This window comes from Candida theae, assembly GCF_024610275.1.
Source record: "Candida theae strain CBS 12239 chromosome Unknown scaffold60, whole genome shotgun sequence".
NCBI classification, from domain to species: domain Eukaryota; kingdom Fungi; phylum Ascomycota; class Pichiomycetes; order Serinales; family Debaryomycetaceae; genus Lodderomyces; species Lodderomyces theae.
Genome location: NW_026261332.1, coordinates 49,291 through 60,828, shown reverse-complemented (window position 1 = coordinate 60,828; position 11,538 = coordinate 49,291). Strand labels below are relative to the sequence as shown.

The 11,538-nt window shown below is 41.9% G+C and overlaps 3 protein-coding genes across 3 annotated transcripts; 2 read left to right on the top strand and 1 right to left on the bottom strand. All coding sequences in view use genetic code 12, as the record gives it.

Annotated features, from left to right (window-relative positions):
- On the bottom strand, nt 1-896 carry KGF57_000226 (uncharacterized protein; the record flags this gene model as incomplete). The annotated part of the gene is made up of 2 exons (XM_051751552.1): nt 1-590; nt 685-896. Coding segments are annotated over 2 exons (802 nt in total), but the record flags the coding sequence as incomplete, so codon positions are not given.
- A 5,417-nt stretch (nt 897-6,313) lies between these two features.
- Nucleotides 6,314-9,025, top strand: RBT1 (adhesin RBT1; the record flags this gene model as incomplete). The annotated part of the gene is made up of 1 exon (XM_051751541.1): nt 6,314-9,025. One exon carries the CDS (start codon nt 6,314-6,316, stop codon nt 9,023-9,025), a length of 2,712 nt encoding a protein of 903 aa, XP_051611288.1.
- Nucleotides 9,026-9,546: 521 nt separating this feature from the next.
- Nucleotides 9,547-11,373, top strand: KGF57_000224 (uncharacterized protein; the record flags this gene model as incomplete). Its single annotated transcript, XM_051751530.1, has 1 exon — nt 9,547-11,373. The coding sequence occupies one exon, from the start codon at nt 9,547-9,549 to the stop codon at nt 11,371-11,373; it is 1,827 nt and encodes a 608-aa protein (XP_051611287.1).
- Nucleotides 11,374-11,538: the final 165 nt, after the last annotated feature.

The following is an 11,538-nucleotide window of genomic DNA, read 5'->3' as shown; positions in this document are numbered from 1 at the left end:
CAACAATCTTATGCACTGGACTCCTCGCCACACTCAATGGCGCTTCAGAAATAGCCTCAAATGCTTCACTTTCAGTTAACTCCGATGGGGCAATCAGGCCGCCCTTTTCAATCGCTTCAACTGGTACAACTGGTACAACTGGTACAACAGGTGCAACTGGCTCGCGCTTCCTAATCCTCAATGGCGTGATAGGACTGTCGTCTTCAACAGGTGCAACAGGTGCAACTGGCTCGCGTCTCCTAATTCTCAATGGTGCAATTGGACNCGGACCGGCCTTTTCAATCGCTTCAACTGGTGCAACTGGCTTGTGCTTCTTGATTCTCAATGGCGTGATAGGAGTGTCATCTTCAACAGGCGCAACAGGTGCAACTGGCTCGCGTCTCCTAATTCTCAATGGTGCAATCGGACTGTCATCTTCAACAGGTGCAACTGGTGTAACTGGCTTGTACTTCTTGATTCTCAATGGCGTGATAGGAGTGTCATCTTCAACTGGTGCAACTGGTGTAACTGGCTTGTGCTTCTTGATTCTCAATGGCGTGATAGGAGTGTCAACTTCAACAGGTGCAACTGGTGCAACTGGCTCGCGTCTCCTAATTCTCAATGGNGAACTTCAATCATCTCAGTTTTCGAATTCGAGGTGATGTGTTGCTCGAAAACTTTCTCATTTTGTATTTTGTTGTTCACATGGTGGTTTTGGTCTTGGTGGTGGTGGGGTTGGTTTTGGTCTTGGTGGTGGTGGTTGGGGTGATGGTGATGGTAATTGGGGTGTTGGTGTTCGTGGTGACGGTGATGGTGGTGATGGTGTTGGTGTTGGTGGTGGTGTTGGTGGTGGTGATGGTGGTGATCGTCATTAGTCTCGGACTTGGAGTGATCCGGGACCAATTGGTTAGTTGCATTTGCAACTGGGACTGGTTTTCTACTCGTCATAATAGTGAACATTTTCATTTTATCCACTGAGTGGCGAGTAACGATAATACGCAGGCTACGTGTGAGCTTAGTAGCGGCGTATTGGGGTGACATGATGATGAGGAGAAGAAGAAGAAGAAGAAGAAGAGGAAGAAGAAGAGGAGGAGGAGAAAAAGGGGGAATTCTGCTATGATGTGTATTTGTGGACTAATATTTTGATATGTTTCGGGGGAAAAACAGAGCACTTATTACAGAAAACTACCAGGAAGAAGAATGAGTGACTTGAATTGAGGGTATGAGTGCTGATTATGAGAGTTGAGTACGTTGAACTGTGTATACACGACATCCATATCGAGATGTATTGATAAATATAGATCAAGACGTAGCAATCTGACTATCATGTTTCATTTCAATTCGTTTTGTCTTGCCAAAGCCAATAATTTCCAAGATTAGGGTTATACTTGCACTGATATTGCATTTGGCTGTCTTGGCGATGGTTGAATAGATGTACATGTTTACTAGTGTGCATTGGTGTTTGCTTCGTACATTTTTGCAACCAAGGATTGTATTGAGACAAATGAAGCATGATAGTTGAGTATTTGAATGTAAAGCGACCCCATCTGTGTGTCAATTGCCGATTAGAGTAACAGACATTTGTGCAGGTTCTGGAATTTGCAACTTTTGCATCTCGATGTGGTTCAGTGTACTGCCATTTGGTGTCTAGTTCATATCGTTATGAAATTTACTCAAAACGAGAAATGAAGGAAAGGGTTTTCGTGAGGAGTAGGTATAATATTATATATTATACAAATGACAAGCATTGTACAAGTAGAAGAGCAACTTCGTTGAACTTGCAGCAGCAGCAGCAGCAGCACTACTATTTAGCTGTCTCACTAGAGCACCTGAGCGGTAACAACGCGAATTTTGCTTCTATTCTATAACTTGTATAATTTAGATAGAATGCATTTTCCATACAATTTGACTCTTGAAAAGAATATCAGCCAATCGTTTACTAGAATGTAGTGACTGCTTTAGGAAACAGAAAAATGAAGGTGATGTCTGACAAGGACAATTCTGGTTGAGATCAACAATGCAAATACAGGTTCAATCATGTAGAAAATAACAGGTCCAAAGTGTTCGCAAAAAGAGCTGTGAGGGATGTCTCAAATACACACCAAATCAGGCACAAACGAGCATGGCCCGCATCATAAAGCTTGAGAGGATTAGTTGAATAATGTGAAACAAAAGGAGGCATAATCACCAAACACATAATAGGTCTAACCTTTCAGCTCTTCAATGGTATACTCATAGAAATGTTGACCAATGCTTATTCAACGTCAAAGCGAATGTAAGTATGGGTGAGGATAGTGGCCAGTAGCATATTTTGTTCTTTTGAGGTGCATGGCCACTAGGGGTTTAACTGTTGCTTACTTAGCACTCAAGTGCATGAGTTTAATTTCATCCTCTCCCTTGAGTAATTGATAAATTTCAGGTTAACAAGTGCATGTCAGGTGATCAGAAACAAGCAACACATTTCTTTTTTCTCACTTTGCTCTCACATATTACTACTTTTCCACACCAAGAAGTCTTTTTACCAACTTCGAAGTTAATGCCCTGAACTTACAAACCCAACATTAACTGGAATTTTTCTTGGCGGCACCTGAGGCGGACAATATGAACCCGACTGCACCGCATGGGTGCCGTGATCAGCAATACACAGAAATTGCCTCTTTTGCCGAACAAGAACGCGACTCGTCTAGAACACGACAACTTCTTTTTTGCAAAATTGCAGATATTTGCACATAGCAGCAATCGGTGAGGTTGACCATGGATCTCCAGCTTGAAGTAGGTTACATACTGTGGTTTGTAGCTTCAACCCGATCCGAAACCATTCACGTTGTACGAATCAAGACTTTATAGTTTTCAATGGTTAGAACTGTTTAAGCTTCATGGTTATGTGTCACGGAATTAAGCGGCATTAATGTACATTTGATGATCTACAAAACCAAAAGAAAAGTGAGCCTTTTAAGTGAGAGTTACAAACTAAACCATGGAATGTTGTAAGTCCATTTTTAGACCACCTTTAGTCTCTTCATTCTTGGCAAAATACAGAGAGAATCTTTCCAACAATATCTCTTGAGAGAATTCAGTAATTGAACTAAAGAGCTAAAGTTTTTTTCTTCGTTGCATAATATCGTCCGCCTTGTGTGTGAATCCTTACCATACATCTTGTCCCTATTTTAAAGTTGAAGTAGAGTTGACTATGTTCGATAAACCAAAAAACCTTTGTAGTGTGTTCAGTTCTTTTAACGTACCAAGTGTAGAGTAAGTGTACGCAGATGGTGAGTTGGATAAATACATTCGTAGCTCTCGTCTATTGAATTTCCTAATTCGTTCTGCGGAAATTGATGCAAGAAAAAAGTAGAGTTGAATGATCTGCGGTTGTACGTTTGTGTAACCAAGTGCCCTGCATTGAGAAAAAAAAAATTTAGTTTCCTTCTTTTATTCTTTTTTTTTTTATTATATGGGGACTTCTCTCTTTTGACCTGAAATTTGTTTCAAGTGCAAATGTTCACACCCAAAAGATTCATATCGTCTACATTTATGGAATACAGGAACAGTTAGGTTTACGATGGAAATTTCAAGTTTGAGATGAAACAATCTTAAGTCAGCCTTAGAATACGCCTTGCTTTGCATATACACTACCTTTACGCACACGCGTCATTAAAATATTTATTTTCGCTCAGGTGTGCACCAATGTGTAACAATGAAAGCGGAAGATGAATCGATAGTATGCGACTGGCTGTAAACTTCGCACGAAAAGAGTGGATGCAGGAATTGGTGGAGAAAATTCCTTTCAAACAAGGTAAATAGATCATACCACACAAGCGGTTGTATCGTGTTTCACCACGTGAATTGTAGGTGACAATTTTACTTTTAAGAAGAGCTGCACTAACCTGAAATTAGCCAATGCTAGGCGAATAGTAACAATAATACACAAAAGCACTTGTGTACATACCGAGGGTCTCTCTCTCTCTCTCTCTCTCGACATGGAAACAATAGCAAAGCAACAGTCAGATTTTTGCAAAATTTCAGTATTGCACATAAGCCCATTACGTTTACCCATGCGCATGTACGCCTTGGTTTGCGTCTTTCCAAGTAAGCTCTAGTACATTGTGTTTCTAAGAGGAGTTGAAACTAGCAATCTACACAACTGCTCAGTAACCTAAATAAAATTTTTTTTTTTTCCCGATTGGTTTTGTACGATTTTACTTCTAGCGAGAGAAACTGAACCCTTGAATTATGCATGGTTATGAGAATTCCAAATTCAAACACCGTGTATGCGTGAGCTCTAGCCACAACAATTGCCCCCATGGCTACACTTGGACTTTGGAAACCAGGGTTGTGAACGTAACTACAAAAATAGAGGCTGCAATACCATGTAGCATTCTAAGACAAGGTTAATGGACGACAATGTTATTGCCAACGATGCGGCAGGTTTTAGTAAAGGGGGATAAAGGCACCCTTTCGCGTAATCTCATTTTCACCCGACAAGGGAAAGCACGCTATATGCACACCGACAATACTTTGCTAACTTCTTGTTAGCCAATTGTTTCTTCATATGCAAAACATTGTCCTCGTCTAAATGTTTTTGTTTTCCAACGCAAATCGTTGCTTAGAATTTTTACGTAACTTTTTTTATTTTTATTTTTTATTTTTTTTCTTCTTCCTTTCTTGAGGGTGTGAAGCTTTTTTCGGCTAAATGCAAAAGAATTTACTAAGGAGTGTAAAACGTTTCTTTAGTTAAAAGTAACAAGAACACACATAAAACCATTAGACGACTGAGAAAACAATAGACGATGCAGACAAGCAGAAAACAAAACTCAGGGTTTCGCGTCCACAACATCAACAACAACCTTGAACATGATTACAACCAGATACGATTGGTTTCAAGTAAATTTTTTTTTTGTATTGTTTTTCATAGCACGGTTACACTCTGCAACGATGAGATGATAACATGCACCGCCGAGTAAATGTCTTTATATCTTTACTAAGTTATGAAATGTTGATGGAAATAACATGGGTTTCCTATTGATGGGGGGAACCTGCTTGAGCCTCAGCTTCCCAAAGTTTGTGTTTTGCTTTCTAGAACTGTAAATCGACCAATTGCTGCGAGCAAGGTCGATCCTCTGTCCTGTTAAGGCATTCTCAAGTTCCTGTTGTTTTACACGGAAATGATGCTCAGAAAGAGAACCCAATCGTCTCCGCACATACAGCATGGAATATAATACGCCGTCTTGCTTTGTGTAGCCCCAATTCCCTGAAAAAGAAATTTTTTTTTTTATATTTTTTTTTTTGTTCCAACAAACGAAACAAAAAAAAAATAACCAATGGTTTCAATTTATACCAATTGAGTAATAAACCATCCGAATTCTGAAATGCACATTTTCCAAACAACATTGCCAATCCTCAAGAGCATAAACAATAGCTGAAAAAGGTAAACAGATAAACAAACAAACAAACAAACAAGCAAAGAAACCCGAGTACAACGAAGACGATGCATAGCGTTCTCACAAAGATTAGAACCCTGCATGAAGAGAGGCGCGAGGTAGTAAGGTAGTAAGGGTGCACGAATTTCACTGGCAACAATAGATCAATCCCCACGCCTGAGAGGTAAACTTGTCCACAATATGATAATGAAAGTATGTTGTGAATAATGTTGCTTCCATTGTGCTTATTGCCCAAGATTCTTTGTTCAAGAATTGTTGCCCACAATGTCGGCAAAGGTGGCACGAATTCAAGAAAGCTGCTGCGTCTAAAACTTCACTGCAACACGGAGTAAATTTGATCCGAATGGGGTCTAGAACAACTAAAAAACATATCAATCTATCACATGAAACGAGCATTCCAATCTAGAACAGGTCCCGTAACCTCAACCCTTGAAAATGTAACCATTGCTTTTTCGGAAATTGGTCTAATTTTGCACCATTACCACAAGCACAAGACTCCAACTACAAGGCGATATATTGCGGAGATTCGTAGTAAACAAAACCAATTTTGTGATTGTTGACGTAATAAGACGCCCATCGGGTATTTCGTGTGCCAGTTTCATCATTGCCTATTATGCTTAATTTGAAACAATAGCTACCGCGAGTTGCAAAAACTAAATTCCCACTATTGAAGAAGCACAATTTTGAGGATATGTGTTGTTGTTTTCTTGAATTTGCCTTATGATTTTACGAAAGTATTGTTCAAACGCGGTTGAGAAGGCAATGAATTGGTTGATTGTACAAAGAACTGTCCTCAGGTTTTGAAATATATAAAGCGGTGAATTGTTCACCAGTTTTAAGAGATTGAATTTTTCTAATTACTTCAATCACCATAAAAGGCTCTCCTTAATTATCCAATGAAGCTCACTACTACCAGCTTATTGTCGCTCGCTGCTTTTGTCTGTTCAACTCAAGCCACTTGGTGTTTGTTTGAAGATTTATTCAAGGACTTTGCACCTCATCATGTCAACCCAATTTGTGAGATAAAGGATATCTTATGTGACACCAATGATTCAAATAGTTCATCCGATTCCGACTCGGTCAACTTCAAGTCTGCTTTCGTTGTTAACAGTGCAGAAAAGAATGCTGATGGTACTTTTAACGTTGTTGCCAATTACGAAGCAGACCAATTTGACCAGTTGCATCAACACTTTGGTGGTAACATTGACCTGTTGTCTCTTACTGGTACTGGTTGCTCCGACGTTAAAATTTTTGGATCTGGTGCTTCAAACGCTGTTTCGAATGCTTTCAAGTGGTCCACAAAGTTCCAATGTAAGCCTGAATACAAGAATGGCAAGTGTTGTCTTCCTGAGGGGTTTACAATCGCATTCAAGTTTGTTGAAATTGGTCTTGCTTGGGAAGCATTGAAGTTGATTTTTGGTCACAATTACTGTATCTATGGTGTGATTGCTCACTGGAACTTCGTAAGTGTTTTTGACCCATGGACTTTGCTCCACCACGATTTGTCAGTGTTCAAAAGAGACGAAGTTGTTGATGGTGTTGATGGCTACTCCACTATTGATAAGAGAACCTTGGGATTCTTGCAAGATTTGTTGGGTCAAACTACTACTAAACACGCAGGTTTGAAACAATTCTGCTGGGAATGTGATTGTCCAAGTCCATCAAGCAGCTCTACTGCTCCGCCAAGTACTTCAAGCACTGAATCGTCTAGCTCAACTCCTCAGTCATCTACTCCAGCCACTGAATCATCTACTTCAGCTACTGAGTCATCTACTTCAGCTACTGAGTCATCTACTTCAGCTACTGAGTCATCTACTCCAGCTACTGAGTCATCTACTCCAGCCACTGAGTCATCTACTCCAGCCACTGAGTCATCTACTCCAGCCACTGAGTCATCTACTCCAGTCACTGAATCATCTACTTCAGCTACTGAGTCATCTACTCCAGCCACTGAATCGTCTTCTCCAGCCACTGAATCGTCTTCTCCAGCCACTGAGTCATCTACTTCAGCTACTGAATCATCTACTCCAGCTACTGAATCATCTACTCCAGCCACTGAATCGTCTACTCCAGCTACTGAGTCATCTACTCCAGCTACTGAGTCATCTACTCCAGCTACCGAGTCATCTACTCCAGCCACTGAATCGTCTACTCCAGCCACTGAGTCATCTACTCCAGGAAGTTCATCGTCCGCTCAAGCTACTGAATCGTCTTCTCCAGCCACTGAGTCATCTACTCCAGGAAGTTCATCGTCCGCTCAAGCTACTGAATCATCTACAATCGCTGAGTCTTCTCATACCATCCCAACTCATTCAACCACCACCGTGGTGATCACGTCGTGCTCAGAGAATAAATGTGAATCTTCCACTATCACTACTGGTGTCACTGTTGTTACCGAAGGAACTACCATTTATACTACTTACTGTCCTTTGACTGAAGAGAGCTCTTCGTCAGTCCCAACATCAAAAGGATCACCAGCTCCAGGAACTTTAACAACACCAACAGCTTCAGCTACTTCATCACCAGCTCCAGGTAGTCAACCAAGTACTGCATCATCTGCTCCAACTGGCCCACAAGGTACTGCATCAGTTGCTCCAGGTGGTCAACCAGGTACTGCATCAGTTGCTCCAGGTAGTCAACCAAGTACTGCATCATCTGCTCCAACTGGCCCACAAGGTACTGCATCAGTTGCTCCAGGTGGTCAACCAGGTACTGCATCAGTTGCTCCAGGTAGTCAACCAAGTACTGCATCATCTGCTCCAACTGGCCCACAAGGTACTGCATCAGTTGCTCCAGGTGGTCAACCAGGTACTGCATCAGTTGCTCCAGGTAGTCAACCAAGTACTGCATCATCTGCTCCAACTGGCCCACAAGGTACTGCATCAGTTGCTCCAGGTGGTCAACCAGGTACTGCATCAGTTGCTCCAGGTAGTCAACCAAGTACTGCATCATCTGCTCCAACTGGCCCACAAGGTACTGCATCAGTTGCTCCAGGTGGTCAACCAGGTACTGCATCAGTTGCTCCAGGTAGTCAACCAAGTACTGCATCATCTGCTCCAACTGGCCCACAAGGTACTGCATCAGTTGCTCCAGGTGGTCAACCAGGTACTGCATCAGTTGCTCCAGGTAGTCAACCAAGTACTGCATCATCTGCTCCAACTGGCCCACAAGGTACTGCATCAGTTGCTCCAGGTGGTCAACCAGGTACTGCATCAGTTGCTCCAGGTAGTCAACCAAGTACTGCATCATCTGCTCCAACTGGCCCACAAGGTGCTACATCAGTTGCACCAGGTAGTCAACCAGGTACTGCATCAGTTGCACCAGGTGGTCAACCAGGTACTGCATCAGTTGCACCAGGTGGTCAACCAGGTACTGCATCATCTGCTCCAGCTGGCCCACAAGGTACTGCATCAACAGCTGCTTCAGGACCAGCACATAATGGCGGATCTCAAAGTGTTGCAGGTCCATCTTCATCTGCTCCTCAAGTTTCACAAGCTCCTTCAGAGAGTGGAAACGGAAACACTGCTGCTGTATCTACATACGAGGGTGCTGGTGTAAAGAACTCCGTTGGTGCTCTTTTGATTGGTGCTGCTGTATTGTTGCTTTAATCGTGAGTTGATATTTGTCTTTCTACTTTCTGTTAATCAAAATTTATATACCCGGCAAAAAGTGGCTGTCTAGAGGATGGTCAGTGTGGCCCATATTTCTGTTACATAATAGCAATACTTTATTTCGGTTTCATCGTTAATACATATGTTCGGTATTAGAATTATTACCCTTCTAAGAATAGACTTCAAGATTAGGTAAGTTCTCTACATAAAGTAGAAAGATAATATAGACACTAACGGAATTAAATGTAAATCAATGCTCTTTCCTCTCGAACTTATTGGTACTTTTCAAACTCTAGCACAGATCCTTACATTCGCTTTGATGATGTTTTTGTTTGACACTTTGAAATTGTTTGCAACCAAAATTTCCACCTCCCAGATTCCCCTCCACAACGTCATAGCAAGGCATTGACATTAACAGATTGTCTTCAAATCCCATAAGAAGAAGCAAAGTGGGTCTATTGAAGCTCTACCAGCAACTGCATTGCTTCGTATTCCGTAGCAAAATCAATTTCATCTAAATGAGTTTGGGAAAATCAAGCCTCCCAAGAGAATCTAGAGAAGCATCCACAAGTGATAGAGAAGAATCAACTACAGTTCTTGATAATAGCTTATCAACTAAGGGAAATCCCAATTCAATGTATTCTGCTAAGTGGGGAAGCAAGTCTGGGTCTTCATCGTCGTCGTCGTCATCATCGTCGTCATCCTCTTCCTCACTTGTCTCAGCCTCAGCATCACCACCGAAAAGTAACCACCTCAACATTAAGAAGCCAGAAGTTCCAAGTTCAGAATATCAAGAAGAATATGGGAGAAGTTTTGTAAGGGGCCGTCCGTCTGCTTGTGTATTTGTTGCAAGTTTGAAATCCAACATGCTGGATGACGAGCTTTGTGTATCGGTGCATGACCATTTTAAACAATGGGGTCAGCTATCCACAGTCAAAGTCTTGAGAGATACAAAGAACAGACCCTACGCATTTGTTCAATACTTGAATGAGAAGGATTCAAAACTTGCTATTGAAGGAGGCCACAACTCGATGTTAGATGGAAGGAGAATTCGTTGCGAGGCTGCAAAAGTGAATAGAACAATATTCATGACTTCTCCACTTAGTTTATCGCTGGGAGCAGTCGAAGGAAAGTTATCGAAATTTGGCGAAATCGAGGAGTTAACCCCGAGTAATGCAGCGGGTCAATGCTATACAAACGCACCAAAGCTTAGGGGCTATAAGAATTGGTACTGCAGGTTTGCTTATCGTGATGACGCCATTCGAGCATATGCCAATCTTACCGAGGAAGGAGCTTACCAAGCAGAATGGGCTCAAAATGTTGAGAAGTCCAATGCTGTCAGCTTCAAGGAGGACACAAGTTTTGATTCCAACAGGGCAGTTGCAAACGGATCTCGTTTTGACAGATTTGCCGTTTTCGTTGGTCAGTTGAGTCCCAATATTACAGAAGCTGAGCTCAGAGAGAGATTTCAACGTCATGGCAAGATTAAAAGTCTCCACCTTTACAAAAGATTTGAGAATAATTTTGCATTTATTGCTTTCTTTGATGAGTCAAGCGCCGCTAGCTCGGTAGAGGTCGAGAATCATGCCATGCTTTGTGGCAAGACCATGCATGTTCAGTATCGAGAATTGCAAAATCATTGGAGAAATTCTAATGTACACCGTGTGCCACTTGCTCCACCACCTATACATGTTGGCAAGAAAGACAGAATTTACACTGCCCCTGTAAAACCAAGATTTACAGGTCGCTCTTCGAATGTACCAAGCAAATGTTACGCTAACAAGAAGCTCTCTATTTCCAACAAATGGCAAAATGAAGGCAACAAGACTGGTGTCAAAACTTCGTTTCGTCCTTGGCAAGCATCGCAATTGGAATTAAAGAGTGGTACAAAAGCTAATGAACGGGATACAGCTCCTAAACGGTTCATTCCTGGATCCGAGCAGTTTGAGAAAATTGGAGCAAAAGTTTGTTTAGAGAATCATACTCTCGAGAAGCGGGAAGAAAAGGCCAATGTCGTTGCTACATATCCGGCACCCCCCAGTACTGGTTTCCCATTGTTTTACTACGTTCCTGCAGAAAATGCGAGCTATCCACCTGGTAGTCGACTGGGCTCTTACTACAATGTTTATCCACCTTATTACGATGCAGTTCAACCACATTCCCAAATTGGGGGAGGCGCCATCGGTGCTCGTGCTGCTGCTGCTGTTGCTGCTGCTAGTGCTGTTGCTGATAGTTCGAGCGAATATACCCCTGCAATGCATCGTTCACCATCCTACGGAATTCCTAATTATGTTTACTATCCTAAAGAGGGTAGATCGGGAAGCAAGGAAAAGTTTGCCCAATAGAATTGCAGGATGAGCTCTGTAGCTATAGTTTGTTTTGGTTGTGTGTAAGTATCTATATTTCAAGTTTTTTTTTTTGCACTTGCCGCAAAGGGCGAATTTAAGGAAATTTGTAAAAAGTGGAATTACAAAGTGGTGGCCAACTTTCAAAAACGCAAGCCAGTCTTC